General features: G+C 28.8%; 2 protein-coding genes across 6 annotated transcripts; one reads left to right on the top strand and one right to left on the bottom strand.

The window, feature by feature from the left end:
- The first annotated feature begins 636 nt into the window (after window positions 1-636).
- LOC119602520 (ribonucleoprotein RB97D) lies at window positions 637-8078 on the top strand. 4 transcript variants are annotated; one of them, XR_005231349.1, is made up of 6 exons: window positions 637-852; window positions 1134-1378; window positions 2140-2384; window positions 2655-3221; window positions 3772-4012; window positions 7776-8078. XR_005231349.1 is itself a non-coding variant. In XM_037954103.1 (5 exons), the coding sequence occupies exons 1-5, from the start codon at window positions 799-801 to the stop codon at window positions 7796-7798; spliced, it is 1134 nt and encodes a 377-aa protein (XP_037810031.1). In that variant the 5' UTR covers window positions 637-798; the 3' UTR covers window positions 7799-8076. The 4 variants fall into 4 exon arrangements, 2 of the variants coding, with proteins under 2 accessions (XP_037810031.1, XP_037810038.1); XR_005231348.1 differs by lacking the exon at window positions 7776-8078 and adding an exon at window positions 5346-5500; XM_037954103.1 differs by lacking the exon at window positions 3772-4012 and having other exon boundaries at window positions 7776-8076.
- An 8590-nt stretch (window positions 8079-16668) lies between these two features.
- On the bottom strand, window positions 16669-26076 carry LOC119602418 (ras GTPase-activating protein-binding protein 2). Of its 2 annotated transcripts, none has more exons than XM_037953937.1 (4): window positions 25309-26076; window positions 17851-19742; window positions 17444-17694; window positions 16669-17347 (listed from the first exon to the last, which is right to left on the bottom strand). In XM_037953937.1, exons 2-4 carry the CDS (start codon window positions 19652-19654, stop codon window positions 16940-16942), a joined length of 2463 nt encoding a protein of 820 aa, XP_037809865.1. In that variant the 5' UTR covers window positions 19655-19742; window positions 25309-26076; the 3' UTR covers window positions 16669-16939. The 2 variants fall into 2 exon arrangements, with proteins under 2 accessions (XP_037809865.1, XP_037809860.1); XM_037953932.1 differs by having other exon boundaries at window positions 17851-19858; window positions 25309-26067.
- Between the last annotated feature and the right edge of the window lie 1547 nt (window positions 26077-27623).

Genomic DNA, 27623 nt, shown 5'->3' with positions numbered 1-27623 from the left:
ACTTTACGTATGGAAAATCACATAAAATTTCATCCGTATTATAAACTTTAAATACTCAACATTAATGTCTCTTAATTTTTATATTAACGGTCTGTTTTTGAAAAAACCAGTGCCTGTGAATGGCTTAAAAATTTCGCCATATTTTGCAGAACACTTTCGCCAAAATTAGGGAATTCTGCAATATAAAAATAATTTATTTCCATTTAAGCATTCTTTCCTTTATTGAAATTTGGCAGGCGAAAAACTTGGTGATGCTTTGCCTCGAATATCTTCGAATTTACGCACCACCTGCCCATGGCTGACTGGTACATTTAAGTTGAATTATATGAATGAAATTATCATATCTTTTTCCAAATTATTTAGAACACATTTTTGTAGAATAGCCTAAGTGTTTTTCGTTGCAGAGTTTTAAAACGCAGCTTAAAATTTAGCCGGCTTTGAAACAATTTTAAGCCGGCAATGAAATTTTTAGTGTAAGCCGCTGTCGCCGTTAATATTTGCGGCACAGGGCTCTGTATGCCGCATAAATTTTCAAGTAAAAAAATATATCGAAGAGTTTTAAAACGCAGTAGAAAATTTAGCTGGCTTTGAGACGATTTTAAGCCGCCAATAAAATTTATAGAGTCAGCGCCGTTACAAATAATGTTCGTTGGCACAGAGCTCTGGTTAGAAGTATACACACATGCACTTTAAATAAAAAAATTATCGGCGTTAGAGGTATACACATTTTTTATAGTGAAAGAAATAAATTTATAAATATTTTAACCAATAAAACATTAAAATAAACTTGAAAACAAAATGATTAAACAAGAAATTCAAAGTAATTCCAATCCTGCAAAAGAAAATGGCCAGGTATGTACAACAATAGATTAACCAAAAAATTACACGATATTAGAAAGGAAACATGGTGAAATCATCATCGTCATAAAACAAAACTTGTACTTTTTTGATTTAATTATATTATGTATGTTTATAATGTGTGATTGCTGTGGTGGCGGTCGCCGCAGCAGCAATCAATCAGTCCCTCACTCACATAAACCCCCTCCCATACACGATGACGAATACAGTTATTAAGAAGAAGACTGAATTAATAAAAAATAATGTTATTTTCTTTGTTCTTTTTTTTTGTCTAGCTTCACAGCCAAACCAAACCACCTGCAGATGACCATTTGCGTAAAATGTTTTTGGGCGGTTTATCGCCCAATTCAACAGAAGAATCTGTGCGCGCTTTTTATAGTCAATTTGGTGAGGTCATTGATGTGATCATTATGCGTGATCCGACAACAAAACGTTCACGAGGATTTGGTTTCATTACATTCAAGGATTCCACCATGGTTGACAGAGCACAAGAATCCCGACCTCATGTTGTTGATGGAAAGTATGTATTCTTTTTCTTTTCGTTTTGTATCAAATTTAAGTCTTTTTAATATTTAGTAAAACTTTCTCTTGTGTATGTGTGCGTCAGTCAAATCTTTATGACTGACTCTATGAACAATAAAAGTGTTTTTAATGTTTTTTATGTACACGCGTATATGGTAGCTTTTTAACTTGAAATCAAGAGAGGTTATTTTTTGTCAAAGTTCACAGTTTATTTTTTTATTTCCAAAATAAACTTAGCCTATCGGTTAGAAATTTCTACTTAAAAATTTTCTATAATTTATTGCTAAGATGTGGGGAGAATGAATTTGATCACCATTTTGTTACTCTCTTGAAATGTCCAGAACATTTTTGACAAAATATACATATTATAACTTTAGTGCAATGGAAGACATGCCTTGGCAAATTTTTGAATGTCCCTTTGGCCATCGATGGCAATTTTGAAGAAAAACTTCTAGGTGTTGTTACAATGATCTTCTATAAAAACTAATATATAGAAATCGGTATAACATTTCACCTAGAACGCAAAATAGCTCATTGATTTAACTAGATATACATAGCCATAAATTTAGAAATGTTATAATTTTTTATAAATTCCATCTTTTGAATACAATTTCATAGTAGAGTTTGTACTTAATTTTATTTCTATTAGACCATACATAGCCAAAGTTCTGAAAGATTTAATTCTTACCTTCGAAAATTTGTACTTTCTTATCTAATATAAAATTTATTTCTAATATTTTCTTTGTAAATCTCTTACAGAACCGTCGACTCAAAACGTGCCTTGCCACGACCAGAAGTTGGTTCCACAGAAGCTAATTCTTCCGTTAAAAAGGTATTTGTTGGCGGCCTTAAAGAGTATCACGATGAACAATGTCTGAAAGAACATTTTCAACAATTTGGCAATATATTGGGCGTTAAAATATTAACAGATAAGAATACCGGACGTAAGCGTGGTTTTGCATTTGTTGAATTTGATGATTATGATTCAGTCGACAAAGCAGTATGTAAGTATAGAAGTTATTATTTTTTTTTACTATTTAAAGACAGACAAAATCAGAAACGAATTTATCGTTGATAAAATGTTGACAGTGCGACTCTTTGGTTGAAGTCAATAAGCCTGTTTTTTTTTTTAATTTGAAAATTTTCTAAAATAGATCTTAATTTACACTTCTAATTTTCAATTTTATTGTATTTAGATTTTTTATTCTACTACTCTCATTTTCATTATTTCATCTGAATGTTCACTAAAAACAATACCTTTTTTTCTTTTCTAGTATACAAAAATCACACAATCAAATATGTTCTCGTAGATGTCAAAAAATCAAATTATAAACAGGAACAAGCTAAAAAATTAGCTGCTCAACAACAAGGTGCACCAATTGGCATGATATCGGCAGTACAAGCGGCGCCAGGTGGTTATCAACAACCGGCAACGGCTTACAATCAACAAGCAGCCTACGGTTATGCCCCAGCTCCCAACTACAATGGTTGGGGAACAGGTTATGCTCAAGCACCACAAGCAGCTTACCAACAGCCAGCCGCCTATGGAGCCTATGCTGCTCCACCACAAACTGCTGCTCAACCCCAATGGAATGCCACAGCGTATGCTGCACCACAAGCAAGTTGGGGACAAAATGGTTACGCTGCACCTGCTGCAGTTCCTGTAGCTCCTGCAGCCGTACCTGCGGCTAATGGTTGGAATACAGCGGCAGCTTCTCCCACAAATACGGCGCAAAACTTTGGCAGTTATCAACAGACTTACAATGGTGGTCCCCAGAAGGCTGGTAGTTTGCAGGGTAATCGTATGAATCCATATAGTGTTGCAGCAGCACCCACGTATGGTAAGCATTAAGAAAAAAACTAATCTCTATAAATGTTCTATCTATCTCTCTTTCTTAATTTTGTTATTCATCTGATTTTGAATATAAAAAACTTTCCTATACTATTAGTTAATTAACTGTTTAAGCGTTTCATTAATATTTCCTACTTTTTTCATATCCAACATACTCTATAAGTAAATGTGTCGTCAAACTTTATGAAAAGTATTTTTTATATAATAATACATACCTGCTTTTGTTCTTATAAAACGTTCTGTTATTTTGGTGTTCTAACAAAACAAAAAAAAGTTGTTTATCATAAATAATACTATTTGTATTTATAGATAAATTTAATCCACACTTGATTGTACGTACTGTTGTTTATTGTGATATATTTTTTAGTATTGACTCGATAGATAGATAATAATTTAGTAGTTCTTGTACATTGTTAGCTAGACTTATTCAATTTTTCATATGAACGTATGTCCCGTTATAGTATCAATTGGCTTTAAAAATAACGCTTTTCAAAAAAGTTTGTCAATTGTATTTTCTTTTTTATTTTATTTAATCCTAGGCTCGCATGTGGTTTCGCCTATAAATAATTCCATGACTAATTTAGCAAAAAAGCCACGTTTACAATATTAATTTCTTAACTCTATGTATGAAGAAATCCAATTTACGTTCTAGACTTTTTAAAAAAGTCTATAAACTTAAAAATAACATTCATTCATCCATACATTCCCCCATGCATGAACTTGTTTGCAAAAGATTTAAAATGTAAAATTAAAAAAAAAAACACCTTATAATACACACAGGTACGTTTTTTAAACACTTTATAAATACATAATGAAATTGATATTTTTAATACGTTTACATAATTGATGTACCAATACTCTACAGATATTTTAACAATATTTAAATTATATATTAAATTATTATTTATTGATCTATACTAAGAATACTTCTAGACTTGATAAGAATTACAACATATTAAATAGGTAGTAGAACATCAATATCATATTTTACATATGGACTTCATTCCTATAAAATAAGTAAAATTTTTTTTATTTAAGAATAAAAATTAATTTCATTGCCTTAATTTTCACTGTTCTAAGCAGTTTATAAAACAAATTATCATTGCCGATGTCAACGTACATACAAATACTTTTTAGTATACATACATAGTTTCATTCTATTATTATAAAATGTAAACTTTTTAATTTGTTATATTTAACACCAGAATGACTAATGAAATTGTTGGTTTTATTATTTATTATCGTTTTTATGAGGTTTTTGAGATTTTTAATTAAGATTTTTTATCGCAAAAAGATATTGGTATAACAGAAGGATAATCGAAAATCCTTTTTATAAAAATAATTAATATTAATAATTAATTTGTTCTAAAAGAATGTTAATTCAACAGAAAAGCTTTTAAGAATAAATTTATTTATTTATTTATTATTTTTTTTTTTTTTTTCAAAATAATATTCACCATGAGAATATTTTTACAAAAGAAAACTGATTAAAAAGTTTTATAGCTAAATCTTATTTGACGATTTTTTTAAATTTGCCAATAATGATAATTACTGATAACATGTTAAAAAAGAGAACCAGCAAAAAATTTTCAAAAAAAAACTAATGATACAAAATATCTTCATAACAAACACTGACCAAAATCAAACTTATCGAACGAACAATCTAAAGATATAATTTCTGTTAAAGGTTTATGAAGAAAATAAATAAGTTTACGAAGGGAAATATCTTGATCAATGAATTTTCAGAAGAAAAAAATAGATACGAATGATTTTTGATTTAACCCATCGAAAAGTTTTCTTCTAAAAAGTTTTCTTAAGTCAATAGTACAACTATTGCAATGAACTTCAACCTGTCAGACACAATTCATAGTTTTTTATATTCTTAGAATAGCAGTTTACTCGTTTTGTAATAACACCCGACAATCAACAACGATTTATAAAGTTTTAATGATACACGTATTTTCTTATAAGGCCATCTATAATAGTATAAATAAAATATATTTATATTTAATTTATCTATCTACAATTTATATATTTATTCATTTATATTTATTAATCTATTATATTGCTTTATTTATTATACTATTTATATCTTTCTTTATTTTTTATTTAGGCAATTAAGATGTTTCTCTCTCTAAATATATTTATAAATATAACACTTATTTAAGAATGTATTAAAAAAAAAAAACAAGATTAAAATATCTCATAATTAAGAACATCTGAGTGAGTGAGATAGATAACACAGAAAATTAAAAAAAAAAAAAAAACTTAAAGATAATTTTACATAATAAAACAAACACTATTTGCTGAGAATGAAATTACTATAAAGGACAAATCTATGAATTATATATTTATTTAAAAATATATACATATAAATACTTTTAATCATCACCAATATATTATATACTATATAATTATAAACAACCACTTTTAAACTACAACAAACAAACAACGATAAAACCATAAACAATTGTTGCCAATCTACCTATAAAACTACTCTTAATTACAAACAACAAGAACAACAACTACCTACCATATCTATCCATATATGAGAAGTATTCTTAAAAAAAGTTCCTCTTTTGCGGGAGAAAATTAATTCAACGCCACGGTTGCTACTGATGAACTGGAAAAGCATACAACAAACACAACATTTTATATAAAGGACAGAGGAAAAAGAAGAAAGAAGTTAAAGCAAGAAAAGAGCAATTTTCATTTTATATTGTATATTACATATATTTTTTCAATATAGAATATAAGTCAATTTTTTTCAATATTTATTTTAATTTTTCTACATATTTTTTTTTTTTTAAATTTGAACTGGATTTTTTGTTTTATTTTTTTTTTGCCCAACAAAGTAACTATTTTACATACATACCAATGCATACATAAGTATGCGTAAATTACATTCATGAATTACTTTTTTTAAATAATTTTTATTACCACACTATTATGTTTTGTTTTTTTTTTTACTTTCTATTTTTTCATACCTAAACACACACACATTTTGCATAATTGTGTTTCCAACAAATATTAAATAAAATCAATCATTTTTTTTACCCCAACATTTCAAGAACAATAATTATAATGTATAAATTATGAATTAAATAAAATATAAATATAAATAATAATTATTATTAATGTATATGATTTTAATGGAATATTTATGGTTGTTATTTTTACTTTTTTGTTCTTTTTCTTCAATTGTTTTTTATATGTGCGTATTTGTATTTTACATTATTAACTATTTCTATACATAATTTTATATGTATTTTATTACAGTACCTTACTACTTACTACAACTACTTGTTTGGAAATATTGAAATAAGTTATAAATATATGTACATATAATGTATACATACATACGTACAGAGTATATATGCATCTTTTCTTTCACGTCTTTTTTTTATATAAATGTGTGTATTTATATATAAATTTTAGATTCTTATTAAATAATTACTTGGCAATAAGTTATTCTAAAGATTTAAAAATGATTTGTTGCAAATCTACTTCAGGAATTGCAATACGTTGCATGTCAATATTCAAAGAAATATTATTTTTAATAAAAGGATTGATCGAAAAGTTTTCTAAAAAACAATCAAACAAACAACAAACTTTATAATGCAAATCAAAACGATCAAAAAATTTGATCGTCCATCAAATTTTCTAAAAACTTCGATAATAAAATTTACTAAACAAAACAGATCGATCAATTTTTTTCTAAATCAATATTGATTGGTATCTTTAAAAAATATCGATAGTAAACTTTTTAAGGAAACCAAATCGATTCTAATATTGGGAAAAGAAAACAGATTGAGTGAAAGAAATTCTTAGAAAAACAAGACGTATGAAAAGATTAAAAAAAAAACAGATCGATGGAAAAAAACACTTCAGCAACAATTATGCTTCTTTTTAAAAACTTAATTGCCAATCTATTACTTAATACTGAATTTAAATTATGTTTATATTATTTAAATTAAATTTTAAAGAATGGAAAAAAATCTTATGACAACAATTTAATGTATAACGTATATTCTATTACTTTCAAATTTGTTTAATTAAAATATTTATGATCTCTTTTAATACTTTTAAGTTAAATAATTATAGTTTTAAAAAAATTATTTAACTATTTGCTATTATTAAATTTAAAATCCAAAAAAGAGTACTTTATATACTTGTTCCCAAATTTATTATATATAATAACACTAACGCTTTACGCACCCGTTTTTAAAAACAACAAAAAATTAACATTCCTTGTATTTGTGTTATTTGTTCTATTTTTTTTTTTACGAAATCCTTTAACTAATCTAAAACACAAACTTTACTTCTTTTTATACATAAATCATAATTTTTTTCCCTATATACTTTTAATATATACATATGTATATTTTTTTATATATGCCACATATACATACTTATTATATACGTTATACTTTAGAAAAAAAAAATTATATATATTTATAGAAAATTTGTTGCAAATTTAACTTGAATCTGAAATATGATTTTTAATTTTAAAACTTGAATTATTTCAATATTTTCTTTCAAGCAACAATCCAAATACAAACATGACAAATTTCTCGTTAACGTACATAATGCGTGGCAGTTGCCGCTGCTTGCTTGATAAAGAGGTTTCACAAAATATTGTTGTTCTGTTAACACAAACAAAAAAAAAAACAAAAGCATATTTTGCCCATGAACAAAATGGTGCGCTGTATGTTAAAGAACTGCTTTAAAAGGGCTGTGGGCTTTTCGTATATGTGTGATGGGTAAGTTTTGAATAATTATTGTTTTTGCAGTACTTTCTAGTCTGTTGTTTAGAAATTACTTTTTAATTTACACTACTACTACCTCTTATTTTACATTTTTTTTGTTTTTTTACTATAATGAAATAAAAAAAATTAATGAAAATTTAAATTGTGTTTTATTTTAATAAGAAAGTTTAGTTAGTAATAATTTTCTGCTTTATCGAATTTAAACACTAGCACGTATTTGCCTAAAATAAGGCTTGTTCGAAAATGCATAACTGCGCTGCATCTGATGCGCAGCACGTTCAATTATGCATAACAGAAATTATGATGCGCAAAAAAACGGCAAAACTCACACCATTAAAATGGCTAATGCGATAAACGAGTAGGTACCATTTAGATTTTAATTCGTTTCATAAACTTTATTTCACGTATGCGGTAATTTGGCTCCAGTTTTCTATTGAACCTTGTATTTCAATTCGAATTGAAATTTTCTCCGTTTTGTATCCTGCATTTCGATTCGAAGCTCTGTCACTAAAATTACAACTTACAAAAACGTAGTAACGATCGTAAAGCAGAATACACACAATCGTAAAGCATTGAAAATTTCTATAGTCCAGACTATACTCTGTCTATAGTCCCGACCATAGTCTGTTTATAGTCCAGATTATAGTCTGGGTATAGTCCAGCCTATATTCCCGCCTACAGTCCGTCTATAGTCCAGATTATAGTCTGTCTATAGTTTATATAGTATAGTCTGTCTATACTATAAAAATATAATGCAATTGCTTCTTCTTTTTCTTAAGATTCCATTTTTTGTTGGAATACCAATTTTCGATCGTAGCGTAACTTAATGCGGAAACGTAATCGAAATGCAGAATAGGGATGAACACAGAATTGGAACTATTACGATTGGAATGTGTGACATTCCTGTATGTATCAAGCAGGCTCTGTCCTTTAGAAAGGTATAGTTTGATTCGATTTAAACAATATATACATACCAGAGCTGTAAATGAATTATTCGTTTTTGTATTAATTCACGAACTATTCATGCATTGAGTTTGCAAAATTTGAATGAATTCTTTTTACACAAAAAATTAATTGAATAAAATTTGTGTCAATTTAAATAAATTTGGTTAAAATTAATTGCAATTCATTTCCCGTTCAAATGAATTTGTAGAATAAACTGCAATTCGTTTCGAATTCAAATGAGTTTGTAGAAGGAATTGCAATTAGTTTCTAATTCAAATGAATTTGACAAAGTGAATTGCAATTCATTTTTACCAAATTCATTTTAAATGGCTTAAATTTCAATTTTTGTTTGTAAGTTGAAACTTTAAATATTACATATTTACACAATTGTGTTTTGAACATTTTGGTAGGAGAAATTTCCGTTTTTTTTCATTTCCTCTAGATCAGCTCTTGAATTGATTGATTGCAATTTATTTTTGATTTAATTTATTTGAATTGGAATTCTTTGTTCTAATTGATTTGAATGAAATCAATTCGAACGAATCACTTTAACAAATTCATTTAAATTGGAAATGGATTGAAATTCGTTTTATAGATTCATTTGAATTGATTCAAATTCCGTTCAATTCTATTTTTTTGTGAAAAGAATTAATTCAAAATTTTTCAAAAATTAGAGCTTATTGAGTTTTAGGTAACGATATAGGGTCTGAAGTATTTCCGAACAGGTCCATACACTCGGTACATTAATGTTAGGATTCCAAGGGAGTTTGGTCTGTGAATTTCAATAATCATTGACAATAGGCGAGTTTTTTTCGTTCGTTTTTCTTTTAATTCGACATCACTAAATTTAATTAAACCGTCAACTTATTTCTAAAATAAAAAAACAAAACATTTACTTTTAAATAATTATTGTTTTTATTATTCGTTTCTTTTCCATAAATATTTGTTTTATGTATATTACTTATATTTTAAATTTATGTTGATTTTTTTTTATTATAATGTATAAATAGATATTTTTGTAAGAACTCAAAACATAATAAACAAAAAATTTTGATAATTTTAGAGAAATTATAAAAAATATACATATAAAAACGCACACGCTGAAAAGTAATTAATATTTTAATAAAAAATATTTTTTTACATGTATGAAATTTTATCCAGAATCCAATAACGTGAAAACTAGACAAGATTTCATGTCATGTTTTAAAAGTCTTAGTTAATAATCCGTTTTTTTTTTACCTTAACATAAATTATGTTTTTTTTTTATTTTTTTATTTTTTTTTAGTTTTGAACTTTAAATTCTTGTGTTTTTTATGTTGTTAATATTTTTAGTTATTAATTTAAATTTGTTACAAATATTTAATTTTATAATTTATGTATCAACCTGCTGCTTACTTAAAGTTTTTACGTTTTTTTTTTAATTTTATAATTAACTTTTTTTACTTTTGTTAAACTAACTCTAAGTTTTGTTAATTAAATAAAAAATATTTATTTTAATGTTAATGTTTATTAATTTAGCTTTTAAATTTTTTATATTTAGTAGTTTTTTTTTTGTTTATTTTAGCTTAATTTAAATGATTTTTTAGTTTATTTATTATTATTTTTTTTTTGCTTTGTTTTTAATGAACTACATTCTTGAGTGGTGGTAGCTTGTTTAAAAAAAATTTGTAAAAATTTATATTGAAATTTTATGTTGCTGTGTAAGAAAGTAGGTTTTTAATATTAATTTTTTGAATTTGATAGAATTCAGTTTCGTTCAATATCGCTAAAATGACATCCTAAATATTCCGACTAGTTAGAACCAGTTTCTCGATTATTTTTCATTGAGTTGGTGAAGTTGATAACGATATTTAGATTTATTTCGGTAATGATATTTAAAAATGGGTGAATATTGTAAAACTAACTCCTGTTACATACAGGCCTGTCACAGAATTCCATTCCGATCAACATTGGAATTATTTTCATATTTTTGCTTCATCAGGAAAAGAAAAATTCTTTCGGAATGAATTCACTTTCAGTTTTTAAAATGAAATTGAAATTTGTATGTAATTAATTGTGTATGTAATTAATTTTACATTTTACTAAAATACTATTCTACTGGTTTTGATTGAGCAGCACTGAATCCTAATCTGTCCTCAGAATCAGGTTTTCGAGATTTTGTCTGTTCTCTTATCTGTCTTCTTACTTTTTTGACAGTACAGTTCAATCCTTAGAAAAGTAAACTTTGATCTCTGATTTAAAAATCTGTTGTTAGTTTGTGTAATTAAAGAGTTTTGATCAAAATTATTTCGAAAAAAGTAGCGGATTCTGTATATTCTGACTAGTGCCTGCCTATAGGACTAAATTTGATGATGTTTATGTTATACAAACATTCGTATCTGAAAAGAAAAGGTGTTGAATGTTGGTCTTAAGCATCTGGGACTGACGAGGTAGTCTAGCAGACACCAAAAAAATCAGAAAATTTAGATTTTTAATTAGTACCCTGTCAACAAACTCTGTTTAACATGAATTATTGTGTCGAAATTAAAAAAAAAAAATTATACATGTCTGTTCTGTAAATCGAATCGGTTTCAAAACCGAATTTGGTGTTATGCAAATCGAATTTTTATTTGAACGTTAAATTCAGAATAGTAAAAACATTTTAAATTAAAAAGGATTTAAAATGACCATAGATAGCATTTATATTAAGTTACAATTGTATTAAAAACTCAAAAAATAATCATTTATTAGAAAAGAATTGCATTCGATTTACTTTCGACTAGATTTGTGTACTCGGTTTTAAAAAGAGAAAAATTGTGGGAATTTGTTTTTAAACGAGAAATTTACTCAGATTCGGTTTACAGAACAGACAGGAAAATAAATAACAACCTACACCCTTAACTATAAACCGAAATTTTCTTAGTAGGTTTAAAAATCAGATCTTAGAAAATATAAGCTTTCAGAAAATGGATCTGGAAGATACCACGTTAGTAAAATAGTTATGAAAAATCCACGTCCGTCCCAGAGGGTTAATTAACATTCGCTGTCAAAGAATTTAAATAATTTTGACTGAAATCTGGTAACAAAATTACAGTAAACCTGAAGGCGAAATCGAGACTTCTCTTCGATATCGATACGACCCCCATTTTAACTTTGCTAATCATTAACATTCCGAAATGCATAACTGCACTGCATCTGATGATTAACTTGTGAAGCTTATGGCAATAAACTAAGGAACATTTAATGCATAAAACACATTAAAATGTAAATATTTTCGAATAGCCCCAGTGTGACATTCGATTAACTTGCGACTAGGTTTATTTACTCGGTTTTAAAATGAGTGAAATAATGTGAATTCGGTTTAACCTTAAAATGCATAGTGTTGTAATAATATCGTTAAATATGTAGCTCTCATTTTTTTATATTCTCTTTATGCTTAAAATTTTTGCATTTGTATTTTTCTTCTTTTTGGAAACAAATAAGTCAAAATTATTTTAAGTAAAATCTAATATCTTAAGGTGCATTAAGGGCTAAAGATCACAAAAAATGTGAATTAGTTTTTTACTCCCATATTCATAAATGCTTAATAAAGCTATTGACGGTTTATTGTAGGAATTTTGTATGGAAAATGTGTGTTATAAACCTAAAATAAGCGATTAATATCGCTTAACATTATTCGAAATGCACAACAGTAAAGAATTAAGCCTGATTTCTAAAAGTGTTACCAAAAAATTACCTTTTACGAAATCCTGAAAATTTTAATTGCAATTATCGTGAGATATTTAACATAATCAGCCTTATTCTGCATTTCGATTCGAAGCTCCGTCACTAAAAAAAACAACTTACAAAAACGTAATTACGATCGTAATGCAGAATACACACAATCGTAAAGCATTGAAATAAAATGGAATTGCTTCTATGATTCCGTTTTTGTTGGAATACCAATTTTCGATCGTAGCGTAACTGAACGCGCAAACGTAATCGAAATGCAGAATAGGGGTAAATTTATTTATTCCTCTATTTCCTTTCCATGATTAACATGGTTTTATATGTAGATCACACTAAGGAATAAAATTCTAGTAAGTTTGAAAATCTCAAACATTTCTTTCCTTAGTGAGAACTGTAAAACCCAGTCTAAATGTTGTAAGGAATTTATAATAACTTTTAAAATTTTTAACCGATTTGAATTGAATATTTGGGACACAAGTATACAGCCATGAGGACTAAAAGATCAAAATGTGGAAAATTGGCGGGTGATCCTTTTATTTATTTATTTATTTCCATTTTCGGCACACCAAATAATACTGGGATTAGTAAAAACTGTTTAAAATTCGTTTTCATAATACTGGGATTAGTAAAAACTGTTTAAAATTCGTTTTCATTGTTGGCCTGTGTTATCGTTTGAAAACAATTTTCAATTTCATTTAAAATACCGAAAGTAGTTTCACTTCGATTCTTTTACTTTTTCTGTAGAAGCAAAACACGTGATGATTTTAAAATCTCTATGCTCAACACTACATACATATGTTGTATAAATTTTTATAGAAATCGGATGATAACTTTAGAAAATATCGAAATTTTTAAATGTGATCTCTAAAATTTTTTATTTAAATTTAAAACGTATTTAATTGTTTAAAACTTTAAAACGTTCTTCTGAAAAGTGAAAAAAAAACAACTTATAACTTATGTACATATCGCTCATTTACTTCAAAATTGGCTTAATACAAAAAAAGTCGTTTCAAGAAAAATGGTTTTGAATGTTTAATGACATTTTAAATCGATCTCACACCGAAAGTAATAGACATATTTGATATTAGATAAATCTAGATGAAAGACTTTAGTGAGATGCATGTTTTGTAGATCTCAGTACAAAAAATCCGCTTGTTGGACTATGCCCATCTTATAATAAATAAGCGATATGTACTTTTTCTTTGTTGCGACATAAAAATAAAAAGTATCTTAACAATAATACATCTACTACACACCTTTTTTATGAATTTCTATTGTTGTTTGTTTTTGGTTTACAATTGGAAAATGTTCTTGATTATAAGGATTTAATTCTTTTTAATATTATTTAATTTTTGTTTCTTCTTAGAAACCATGTGAATTGTTTTAATAAATTGGTTGGTTTATGTGTTTGTGTGTGTATTGGGAGTTATAGAATAATTCGATACAAATACAAAATAATCGAATTAGTTTATTTCGATTTGCATCAATTTATTTTTTTATTTTATTAATAAATATGAATGATTTAAATTACAAAACTATTTAAATACAATAATTCCGTTAAGTTAATTTTTTGTTATTTTTTTAATGAATTTTATATTTTTTTTTCGATTTTTTATTACTTTTTTTAATAAATATATAAATGTACGAAGTTTTTTTTGTTTTTTTTTTTAAGTTATACAAGTCTTTCTTTTGCTTTTAATTTATTGCATTTTTTAATCATTTAATTGGTTTCAGAAAAAGTTAAATATTTCAAAAAGCTGAAAATTATATTATAAATAATAAATACTCTGCAAAAATATAAACTTCGAAGAAGAACTTGAGAATTTCATTGTTGAAGAATTGAAGTGTTCTTTGTGTTTTTAAAGGTTATGTTTCAAACCTTGTTTTTTTGTTTGCACTTTTATTTAGTTACTTAATTAGTTTTATTAGAGTAACCCCATGGAAAGCCACTTGAAACATTAAAAATGTTTATTAAAAAAATTAAGTTTAGAGCCTATTCAAATTCCATTTGCTTTTAGTGTGAGCTTGTTCGGAAATGCATCAATGCACTACATCTGATGATTAGTTTGCGATGCTGACGCAAATAATCTGATGATTTCATTTAAAAACTCGTAAATAAAAAAAGTTTATAAAACAAATTAAAATCTACATACCTACTCATTTATCTCATCAGCAATTTTTATGATGCGAGTATCGCATTTTTTGCTCATCATAATTTCTGTAAAACCTATTTCAAGTCCATCAATTTGTTTATATTCTTGTGTAGTAGTTTAAGTTAACATCTGCTAGTTTTATATCTTTCAAATTCTAATCCAAACAGAAGATCGCATAAAATTACTGTTATAAAATTAATTTTAAAACTCTTTAATGTTTTTAAGGTCTTTCTAAGTTACTATAGACTGCAACGACTATTCTACAAACGTATTTGTTATTTACTATTTTTAAGTAAATTTGCAACATTAAAAAGACGAAAGAAAAAGCGTATAAATCTAAAACATCTTTAAAAGAAACTGAAATAAAATAGTTGGTATATTTGCATTCTATACTACCAACAAAAAGGAATATTTCTTTGCTTTACGCTTAAAATGGTATTACATCGACCTGTTTAGAAAATAAAATGTTAATCAATTGATCTAAGCTTTTTAGTTCGGATTTGTATTTAAGATATAAAGATCGTAAGTAATTAGAAGGTAGAAGATTTTCTCCTAAACCTATCATGTTTCTGAATAAGAATTTCTTTTATAAATTCTCAAATCCTTATTAATTAATTCATTATTTGTAGAGTAAATATTATTCATTTTATAAATTTGTTTTGTTTATTTTCAAAAACATTAAATGAAGGGTAAATTTTGGTTTTGTTTTTTTAAAAAAATATATATAATTTTTTTTATTAAAATTAAAAAAAATTCTTGTTATATTTTAATTACATCATATTTTTATGTATTTTTTGTTTATTTTTTATAAATTACAAAAAAAAAGTTTAATAAAAAATTTCATTTCAATATCATTTAATAAAAATAAGAAAGAGAAGACAATAAAAACAGATTTCTTTGTTTAAATAAATGAAGCTAAATTTTGTTTTATAAAAAAGCATAAAATGAGAGCTTAACATGAAAACTAGAGAGAGAGAGAGAGATATATAAAGAGTGATAGAGAGAAGTGAAATATTATGTATGTTTTGTGTTATTTATTTTTTTTTTAATTTATGTTTAAGGCGCCGCCGTGTGTATCTTATTTGTTTATATATTTTTTTGTTTTAATAACAGCTTTAAAAAGCTTTTAGTCTTGTTTGGTATGGAAAAGTGAAAACAAAATTAAAAAATTTACAAAATTATAATGATATAGAAAACTTGTTAAAAATAAAATTAATTCAACAATAATTTGGAAACATTAAAAATATTTTTTTCCTCAAATTAAACATTTTTTACCAGGATTTCTCACCAAAAAAAAAAAAATAAAATAAAAAAATCAACGTTAGAATATAAAAATGTATAAATGGCGGAATGAATGAAAGAAAATGACAGCTTCAAAAGCTCCTCTCTTCTACTTAAAACCACAAACTTGCAATTTTTCAATTTGTGTAAAAAATAACTCAATACATCTATAATTTGTTTATACACATTTATATATTTTTTGGGATTTTAATTTTATTTTGTTATAAAAATTTGTTAAAAATAAATACTATAAAAACGTTTCTTTCTCTTTCAAATTGAAAAACCACAAGATTGTTTTTAATTTTGAATTTTTTCACAACAGCTTTCCAGCCACAGCTTTTTTTACATAAAAAGGCAGCTTAGGCAAAAAATAATAATAAAAATACACATAAAGAATAAAGAAAAATAAAATACTTTGTTTTACAAAATTTATCAAAAATATTGTAAAAAATTACTAAAAGTACAAATAAATGTAAATAAAAACATATTTAAATAAAAAAGGAACGCTTAAATGGGAGCTTACGCGGGCATGAAACATCTTATAAAGATTACATTTAATTACTCTGCTGTAACTTTTTCAGCTGTTGTTGCTGTTTTTTTTTTTTGCTTTTTTTGTTTCGTTTTTGAGAGTTTCCAAATTTGAGTGTTTTGCTTTTGTTTTTCTTTTATTGAGGAGTTGCGGTAGCTACAATTGTTGTAGTGTTAGCATAACAATTCAGCGCTGGACGAGCTACTACATTTGTTGTTGCTGTTGCCGCCGTTACTGCTTGTTGTTGCTGCTGTGTGGGTGGTGGTGGTAATGATGGTTGTGGTGCTGGAGGTGTTTGTGGATGATAGAAGAATATTAATGGTTAGCGTCGTACGCCGTAGCTGTTACCCTGTGATTGTGAGTTATTATTTCCACCGCGCATTTGTGAACCACCGCCGCTGCCACCACCATTAGAGGGCCGATTATCATTACGATTAAAAGCACCACCCATACGTGGAGGACCGCCGGAGCCACCACTACTAGAACCACCACGTGACATACTGTTGGTGTTATTACCCACACTATTACCACGCATCATACTTCCACTGCCAGAGTTTGATAATGATCGTGATGGTGGTCCACCACTCATGTTACGTTGGTTATTGTTCATGTTGTTCATGCCACTTCCGCCCATACTTTGACGTGGTGGCATATCGTTGGGACGAGTTCTTGGTTTCTTTTCTTCAACATTCAATTTTTGTCCATCAGCTGAATCGGGGAAATACAAAGGCTACAAATAAGAAGACATATAAACCGATTGGTTAGATTTCAAAATCATGCTTATTTCATTGATTCTAAACATATTGCTCATTTTTTTCATACTTACACAATTAGCCAAACAATTTTGTACGGCCTCGGCATCATTGTAGGTAATAAAGCCGTAATTTAAGGGGTTTCTAGCCCCAGGTGGTAACTTGCCACTGCCTTTCGATAGAATCCTTAAATCGACTACTTGGCCGAAACGGCTAAACAGTGCTTTTAGTTCTTCCTCTGATGCATGATGTGGGATATTGCCCAAAAACAACTGTTGACTATCTCCAAATTGTTGGGTATTACTGGTTCGGCGTTGTTCAAAATCTATAAGTTTAACATTAAAATTTAACAAAATTTAATAATTTCGCATACATTTTTTTAAATAATTTTAAACCAAAAATTCCTAAATAATAAACAAATTCACATAGCAAATCAAAAAGCTAGCAAGAGATGCAAAAACAAAATGTCCACCACTCTTACCTTTACTGAATCCTTTAGCATTTGAACGCTGAGGCAATGGACCACCACTTCCCTGACTATTATTGTTATCCTGACGCATTGTTGAGGAGCTGTTGTCGTTATTGCGATTACCATAGACTGGCATCGTGGAGCTGGTTGAACTGGCCGATTGTGAGTAAGTATTTGATGATGAAATATTCGAAGAATTAGTCTGCTGGTACATACTACCGACACTTTGCTGCTGTTGTTGTTGCTGTTGCTGATGTTGTTGTTGCAATTGCTGTTGTTGTTGCATGGCGGCCTTTACAAAGCTATTGGGGGAAGATGACTTAAAGAGATTGGCATATGTTTTCTGCTGTTGTTGTTGTTGCTTTGCAGCTTCATATTTCTCTTGTTGTTGCTGTTCATTGATTGTCTTGAAATCTTCAACAACGGGAGCGGGAGTTGGTTCAAGAACGGTTGATGCTGAGGAAGCGACTGTTTGACCACTGGCGACAACATTAGCGGCTGTATTAGGGCGGGATGGTTGTTGCTGTTGCTGCTGTTGTTGTTCGGTTAAAGAGGGAGGAGCATTTGACGACATGTTGATTGTGGTATCTTCAACATCGGTAATGTTTGTGCCGGCGCTTAGTGGTGTTTGCGATTGTTGGAGAAGAGTCTGTGGCTGTTGTTGCATTTGGGAAGGTGTATTCGGTAACTGTTGCTGGGGTTGTTGTTGCTGCTGTTGTTGAGGTTGTTGAAGGATATGTGTTGGCATAAGAGGTGATTGTTGATAATTTGGTATCGCTGATGCTGGATTTTGGGGCAGGCCAGTTGCGGCAGAGGCAGATACAGCCACGGGAACACTGGCTACTCCAGATGGAGTCTGAGCACCAAGAACAGTAGCATTACCAACCGAAACAGTACCGGCAGCTGGTGTCAAAACCGGTGAAGGAGTCTGATTGGCGGCGGCCAGTTGTGGTTGTTGAGCGACAGTGGGTTGTTGTATGTTGGTTATGAGTTCTTCATGAGCAACAACTCCGTTGAGTTGAGTAACACCAGCGGCTGGGACCGCTTGAGGAGCAACACCTGCAGCAGTAGTATTAGCGAAATTTGCAGCCATAGGGACAGGAGCAGCACCAGGGGGTGGAGGTAAAACTGCCATAGGACGTCCTCCAGCTGCGGGCATTGGATAGTAAACAGTTTGAGCCTGTTGATTCAATACACCTGTGGCGGCGGTCGATCCAGCTACAACCGGATTGGGCAATACTTGGGGCTCGTTGACCGCACCTACAACAGGAGCTTGCTGTTCATTGGCCTGTACAACAGCAGTGGCTGGCGAAGCTACTACTGCATGACCACCACCTAGTAATGGTTGTGGCACCTGTTGTTGTTCATGATCCTCGTCATTCTCAGAGCGTGGCTCACCGTCAACTTCCTCATCCGAGTACAAATCTTGATAACGGAAGATATCGTTATGCACGTAGTACTTCTTTGGCGACTGCGCAGCCAACACAAAGGTTTGAGTAAAACGGCGCATAGGTTGGCCGTCATTTGACAACTCTCCGGTGACTTGAACGACAACGCCATTGCCCAATGTTGCCTGGGCGTCAACTTGACTGATTTTTGCATGACAATCGTGGAAGTTCAATTGTTGAATACGATTGTGAATATTCTTTTGGCCCACGACAAGGGTCGATTCACCATGTATGAACGATGAGTTATTATTGTAGAAACGATGCAAGTGATTGGGTGCCTTATTCAGTAATGTATAGTATTGGCGGACAAATTCACGTCCAACCGACTGTGGCGATGGTTGTTGGGGTTGAGTTGCATCCATTACCATTTCGTTTTCTACTTGCTCGTTATCTAGAGATTTCGTGTTGACGTTTTGATTGTACGGAGCCAGTTGGGATGTTTACTCTTTTGTCTCGCTGTAGTATGAAAATTTAAATGTAGAATATGCAAGTAAGTTTTTATTTTCTTTGTTTTGTTCGAGAATAGAATATATTCTATTGTAAACCGTAACCTAATGTGTTTGGCTAAGAAGCTAAAATTTAAAAAGAAAAATTAACAATAATATACATATATTTTTCAAAAGCTTATAAACAGTTAAAAATTCGAATGTTATTTGATGGGAGCTTTGTTCAATTATATACATATGTACAGGGTTTGAAATAATGTATAAATAAATTGGAATAAAAAAATGTATTGTTTCAAGGAGCCTGCCTCTGTTCGATCAAACTTATCACTTCTAAAAAGAATATTTTTAAAATATTCATCCAGTTTATAAAAGTTCATTTGAGACCATTCCTTGTTATGAAATTCGATATGAATTTATGGTATTTGTATGCAAAGAAACAATAATTTTGCTGTGACATACTTTAAATGTAATTTAATCATGTAAAAGCACTGCACTATAGAAAAATTATATGTTTAATGCGTCATCATAAACATCACTACAATTTGAACAACAACAAAGCTTCATTAAACAAGTTTCGAGACAAAAATTATACCTACTCTAAACAAGAGCCTACATACATACATATGTATGTAAAAAGACTTGTCAGGGGTTAAGGTTGTGGGCATAACCAATGCAACACAACTTATTATATGCAAAAATAAATTTAAACAAACAATCCCAGTCATAATATTTTTCAAAAAGAGATTTTGATTCAGCTACTATTTACTATCTCGGACGGAAATTTTATTTTCAAATTTTGTATGAAAAGCACTAAAAAAATATTTAAAAATTGAGTAATATTCATACAAATTTTGTAAATAAAATTTCCATCCGAGATACTGAATACGGGGGATAACCCCCGTATATTTTAATATTTAATATTTTCCGAATTGTAGATATCTATTATGAAATATAAAATACTGAAAAAGTGGTTTGCTATAGATATTGTAAATCGGTTCAAAAATTACAAAAACTAATCATGGACGAATTCATGGTAGAAATGTGGGCGTACAAATAATTTTTCCCCAAGTAAAAAAATTCCAGACTCAACATAATCATTACAAAATACATTTCCATTTAAAGAACCCTGTATATAGGCTTTATTGAATAGTCTTTAGCTAATTGTTTTATTTTACTTAAAGAAAATGATAACAACAGCTGCTCTTAAATGTGGGTAATCCTTTGACAGTAATTTAGGTAAAAAATATTTTTCTGTTGTTCATTACATACATTCATACATACATATGTATGTACATATGTACAGCAATAACAACTACGAATGAACTAAACTGGACATCATAATGAAAATGGCATATGTTATTGCATAAATTTGTGTTTGAAATGTGAAACTCATAGTGAGAATTACATACATACATACTATGTACATATGTCCATAAATCTACAGTGGCGGCCATGAGGTTAGCACATTTGGTATCTGTTAAATATAAAATCAAATATTTCCTATAGTTCTTAACTTTTTTAATAAATTCTTTTTTGTGCGTAACACATGTCCTACGAGAATTACGACACATTACATTTTGTTCCACTACTTTGTTGCGTATAGACTTTTTTCTTTCCAAAGTACATCTACCCCCAAAAAAATCTGGACATAAATTTAGCACAAAATAAAAAAATCATTAAAAAAATAAAAATAAAGCAAAGCTACCGGATAAATTTATCTAATTTCACTTAAAATTTTATATTTTGTATAATAATAGCTTATTTTGATAATATAATTTCTTCTCCTGGACATAATCTTCACCAGAACCCACTAGAAATTTCATGACATAATTTTAACTTTCAGCCCATAAATTGGAAAAATTCTTAGGAATTTCTGTTTTTATTTGTTGCTCCATATCATTTCATATGTTTTCTATTGGATTGGGATCTAGAAATTATTCTGGGCACTACAAACATGTCTTAATTTTTTTACTCAAATATTTAAGACCATATTTTGGTGGTCATACTGATCAATTTGTGCATCCACCATGAGTATAAAACCTAAACTACGCCCTAAAAACGCCACCGAATTTCTCGGGAATGATTTTGGTACAAATTTTGTCGAAAACAGTAATTATGTATTTCATAACTATATAGTACCAAATTATTTGGAAATTTTGTCTAATTAAGTAAAAGTAAATCATTGATTCTTTGGAACAAATCATTGTATGATTTGGTAGTTTTTGGAACGTTTTGGTAGTTTTTTGTCGGAACTTTGGTAAGAAAAATAAATTGTGAGTGGCAACGCTGGTTTGGAGTACAGCATAAGTACATTGTTCCATCAAATTTGATCCTATTAAATTTTAATTGGTATCCTCCAATCTTGCAGATAAAGCTAAAGTGTACCTGAGAAATCATATATCACAATGGGGGGAATTTGATGGTTTCCATTGCATTTTCTTGGCGTGCTGTTGGTCCGATACTGATGTTGGATGCAGAAATGGATTCGTATGTCTATCAAAATAGGCTCTTAAATACTTTAGTAAAAAATTAGAGGACAAAGTTTCAGTTAAATAGCGTTTTTTGGTCGATAACGACCGTAAATATGCTAAAAGTGCTGAGATGAGCTGCTTGGAATCGAGCGGGATCGACATGTTTGCAGTGCCCAGTATAAATAATCGATTCCAATTCAATAGATAACATATAAAATTATATGGACTAACAAATAAAAGCAGAAATCCCCAAGAATTTTGCCAATTTATGGCCTGAAAGTTAAAATTTATGTCAAGAAATTTCTAGACGGTTCTGGTGAAGATCATGTCCAGGAGAAGGAATGATATTATCAAAATCTGCTACTATTCTACAAAATATAAAATTTTAAGTCAAATTAGATAAATATAGCCGGTTGTTTTGTTTTATTTTTAATTTTTTAATGATTTTTTATGATGTGCTAAATTTATGTCCAGATTTTTTTTGGAGGTAGATGTACTTTGGAAAGAAAAAATCTATACGCAACAAAGTAGTGGAACAAAACGTAATATGCCGCGATTCTCGAAGGACATGTGTTACGCATATAAAATAATTTGTTAAAAAGGTTAAGAACAATAGGAAATATTTGATGTTATATGCAACATATTCCAAGTATGCTAAAATTGTGGCCACCACTGTATATATATATAAAAATGAATGTGTGTTTGTATGTTTGTATATTTGAAGTTTATAGACTACTAAACGGCTGAACCGATTTTCTTGAAATTTGCACAGTGTATTCCCGTATATCCGGAAGAGGTTATAGGCTACTTTTTATTTTGTAATTTCAAGTGGGCGAGGAGCCACGACCATATTAAGAAAATGTTGAATCAGTGTATCTGAGGTAATATAACAGTTAGAGTCCTCAAATTTTGTCGGAGCCACTTTACAGTCAATATGATTATTTAGGATAAAAAGTAGGACACTAGCTGCAGAGGGCGTGGCACCTCCCATATAAATTATATACACAAATTCGTTGATCTTGGAAACTATTACAACTAGAATCTTTGCACGAAGAACTTTAACATCCATGTAAACATTTTGGGTTATTCAAAATTTGCAAGAAGAACTTTAATATTCATCTAAACATTTTGTAAAAAAAACAGGGAGGATTTTCATCTGGGGGGCTTGAAGCCCCCATATAAATTAAACAGAAAAATTCGTATATCTGAGAAACTACTAGAGCTGGAATCTTCAAATTTTACATGAAGAACTTTGATATTCATGTGAACATTTTGAGAATAACGGGGAGTCTTTCAATGGGGGCTTGGCACCTTCCATATGAATTAAATACAAAATTTCGTTTATCTGGAAAACTAATAGAATATAAAAATTTTTCAAAGATTACATTAAAATCTTGATTAACGTTCGGGAAAATTGGCGAACTTGCAATAATTTGCGTGGCTTCTCTCATATGTAACAAATTGTATATGTGAAAAACCATTGTAGTAAGAATCTTCAAAATCGTTAAGTGGGTTTTTTTATTTATATTGCTTTTAGGGTAGCAAAGCACACTGGATATAGGTAGTGTACATACAAAGAAAACGTACATACATCCATAACTATGGACAGAGTAAAGTGTTTCTTAAAGTTTTTTTTTAGTTCAAATATCTCCCAGAATTTCTTTTATATGTACTATTTAACGTAAATGCATCAGTGTTATTTGCAAAGGATACTAAATATCGTTTTAGAATTCGGTAACACCATATTTATGCCGAATGTGATTTTTTCATAACAAAGCATTTATTGACGAACACAAATTTTCTGAATGAAGTTTTATTAATTGGGAAGAAGGCAAACATAGACCCTTCATTACATACCCAATCGGTTTAACGTGTGTTAGAAACAAACTTTATGTTGCTCACAAACATGTGCACTAACAAATAATACTGCCGCACTATAGTGATGTAGGGTTTAAAAAGTACAGCGTTTTAGTTTGTGTGAAAAGATTTAGAGATGAATGAGCGCCGTCTCGACCAAAATCCGATGTTTTTTTCAAAAATTAATCATTTATTCCTAGTGTACATTCAAACAAAAAATATTAAATTATGTTTCTTTTCAAAGTACATACATGTATGTAGACCTAAATTCGAATAATTATGTGTGACACTGTATATCTTCTTTACAAAGTTTGCAGTTTCCCAATGTTTGCAGCAACAAAGTTTAAGAAAATCAATTTGACAAAAATGGAAAAAGTCGATATTAAAAAAAAAAAAAAACGAAAAATCGAACATTCCCACATGTGAAAAGTTGACTTTTCATAAATTGCAAAAAGGCGAAATGTCGTCAGCTTTATTTGTCCTATTACATAGTTTCTTTTAATTGATAAAGTAGTTGTTTACTTTTTTTAATCACTGTATAGGTACAAACAAATTTCACAATTGTAAGTAAAACAATGGAAAGAAAAACATTTGAAAAAATAACTAAATTAAATACCATATTATTTATTTCATAAAAGTTATGATGAAACAAATATCTAATATTTTGTAAAATCTTCCTTTTTCCTTCTATTATTTATATGTATGTATATAAAAGAAAAAAGGTATGTTGCTGAATAACCAAGAAACAAAAGAAAATATGAAAGAAACAAATTTAAACAGCAACATACACAAGCAAACACATGCAACCACTCATACAAAAATAGCAAACGAAGAATAAAACAAAATAGGGAATGAAAAAATTATGGCTCCTAAAAAGTGCGTGCTTTTTTCTGCTTCTGTTTAATGTAAGATCAAAGAAAAATCTAATATAGAAGAATAGAATAAAAGGGAATAAAAGAGGTACAAATACGTTTTTTCGGCAACATTTTTTTGTTAACAAATTCATTGCAAAAATTTGAGGTTATGTTAAGCCGGAAGAAATTTGCATATACAAATTTGAAAATTTTCAACTTTATTTAATAATATGACAAAATTTCATGACGAAAATATAATAAATAACTTTATTACAACAAAGAGAATATAACCGCATGTTTTTCTTTTTTTGTATTTTGTTTTATATAAAACGAGAAAGGTTTGCCAAAAGAATAATTCAATAAAGAGAAAAAGTGAATAAACATTTTTGCTTACCGTTTTTGTTAATAAAGCACTGGATATTATTGCTTTTAGATGAATATTTGTGGAAAAAACACTAAGGCTGTGGCTAATTTTATATTTTTCTCTGTAGACTTTTAAAGGATTTATTTAATTCTGCAGGTTCTCCTTTATACTACTACTCCTCTTCTTACTTCTTCAGCACACTTAATGTAAATTACCACAATTTCTTCTTTGTAATAAATTTTTAAACTATTTTTCTATTATTTTCGTTAACTACTTCAAACGAATTTTAATTTAATTTTGTTTAAAATAATTATACTTTTAATATTTTTGGCGTTACTTCTTTATATATTTTATTCCCCTTCACTTCTCTGCGTCTCGTGCTATGTGTGGTAGTTGCTTGTGTTGTCTGTCGTCGCCTTTTGTCGTATGAATTCGTCGTCTGCTGTTTTTTCTTCTTCTTTCTTCTTCTTCTAAAAATATTTGCAAAAGTTGCGTTTTTCTTCTGTTTCTTTCTTTGTAGTTGTGTATGGCAAAAAAAAATTATAATATTAATGTTTGTTTTAGTTTTTCTTCTTTTAAAAAAATTGCGTTTTTTTAATCAACACAAAATATTTTTCTTGAAATCACAGTTATTTTTTGTTGTTCTTTTGTATTTTTTCTACAATTTTATGAAGTTACTTCAGTGCAGTGTTTTTTTTTTGTTAAATCGGTATATGCGAAAAAATAATTGCAGTTTATAGCATTGAAATTGAACAAGTGTGAACCTCTTTTTGTTCTTTTCCAACTGTTTTGATTTGCATCGTGCTTTTTTCCCTCTTCGTGTAGTATTATAAATATGTGTTGCTAACTGTATAGTTGCCTTTTTCTATAGTATATTATTGGTCTCTATTCTACTTATGTGATAGAAATAGCTGAATAACGATTATCGTAAATGATGCCACTATAAAGTTAAAGCGAGAGAAGTATAAAACAAGAATTGTTGAATAGATGTTAAATAATAATAGGTAAGTTTTGTAAAGAGTAAAAAGCCTACTAATTTCGATTCAAATATTAAAAAAGAATAACGGTAAAAAATCGTATCATGAATAGGGAAGATATTGATAATATATGTATATAAAAACTTAAAAGGTCTATAACTCCAAAACTAAAAATTTGTTGACCAAAAGGCATCACAAATCATAGAATCAAAAGGTCTAAAAGTGGTATTTTTTTCAAAATTGGAGAGTTATACCCAATTCCCCAAACTGTTTATATTCACATATCCTGAAGATCCGCCCTTTGGCCGTGCTCAGGAACTTCCTCCTTTGGAGTATATCAAACACTGGCTTTGCTAAAAATGCCTTTTCTGAATATCAACATTTTTCTGTTCAAAAATTTTGGTTTTTTGATGTATACTTATGTACCTATATATTAGATTTTTTGTACTTTTCAAGAACGTTTTAAAATTTTAAATTCCAATACAACACATTTAAAAAATTCGATATTTTTAAAAGTTCTGATCCGATATTTATGAAAAATTGACACAATATAGAGTTTTAATTAAGGTCTTTTGACCCAAAAATGCTAAATTTGAATTTTATTTGAAAAAATAAATAAATGACATTATTTCTTTATATGTATATATTCTACAATATTTCGATGTTACTTCCTATAGATATCATATTTGATAATTTATAGAGATTATAACATTTTCTGAAAAATTTAAATAAAAAGTAGAAAAAACTCTATTTTGGTATAGGCATTTCCAAAATGTCAAACGTCAGAATAAAACCAATTTTTATTTTGGCAAAGACGTTGGTGAGTAGAGTAAAGCTATGTATACACGGTTCTCAGATCTTACAACGTTGTCAGTAAAATGTGCAGAAAATGTCTAACAATCGTGTGAACTTGCAATTTTTCTTTTGCAACGTTGTCAGAAAAAGCATTACTGACAATATTGCAAGATACAATTTGTAAATTGACACCGTTGTTAAATATTTTCTGCACATTTTACTGCCAACATTGTAAGACCGTGTATACATAGCTTTACTCTACTCACCAAAAATCTTGACCACAACCTTAATTGTTTGACCTCCATGCTTTTTTAAGTCTTTAATGTACGATGATGTAACTGCATATGAATCCCGAAGTGACATGGAACAGAGTTTACTTAAAGAAATTCGATTTTTTTCACAAATTTTGTACAATTTTTGGTAGAATATTGAAATAGATTATGCAAGACTAATAAAAACCAGTTTTATTTACAAACAGGTCCACATTTTCCTTCTTACGTTTAGACAGAGTATGCGAGGCTTAAAGGCTGAAGGAAATATTATAACATACCCTTTTAGTAAAGGCCCAATAAA

Source organism: Lucilia sericata, unplaced genomic scaffold, assembly GCF_015586225.1.
Source record: "Lucilia sericata isolate MDLA Ls3-8-SP2 unplaced genomic scaffold, ASM1558622v1 Contig000007F_arrow, whole genome shotgun sequence".
Classification (NCBI taxonomy): domain Eukaryota; kingdom Metazoa; phylum Arthropoda; class Insecta; order Diptera; family Calliphoridae; genus Lucilia; species Lucilia sericata.
The sequence above is the reverse complement of the archived record's forward strand: the minus strand, read 5'-3'. Positions and strand labels throughout refer to the sequence as shown.

Excerpts from the sequence above, each read along its gene's own strand:
- LOC119602520 (XM_037954103.1), top strand. The coding sequence starts at position 799 with ATGATTAAACAAGAAATTCAAAGTAATTCCAATCCTGCAAAAGAAAAT. Across the intron at positions 853-1,133 it reads CTGCAAAAGAAAATGGCCAG|CTTCACAGCCAAACCAAACC; the intron begins GTATGTACAACA and ends TTTTTTGTCTAG. Across the intron at positions 1,379-2,139 it reads CCTCATGTTGTTGATGGAAA|AACCGTCGACTCAAAACGTG; the intron begins GTATGTATTCTT and ends AATCTCTTACAG.
- LOC119602418 (XM_037953937.1), bottom strand. The coding sequence starts at position 19,654 with ATGGTAATGGATGCAACTCAACCCCAACAACCATCGCCACAGTCGGTT. Across the intron at positions 17,695-17,850 it reads TGCTAAAGGATTCAGTAAAG|ATTTTGAACAACGCCGAACC; the intron begins GTAAGAGTGGTG and ends TTAAACTTATAG. Across the intron at positions 17,348-17,443 it reads AAAATTGTTTGGCTAATTGT|CCTTTGTATTTCCCCGATTC; the intron begins GTAAGTATGAAA and ends TCTTATTTGTAG.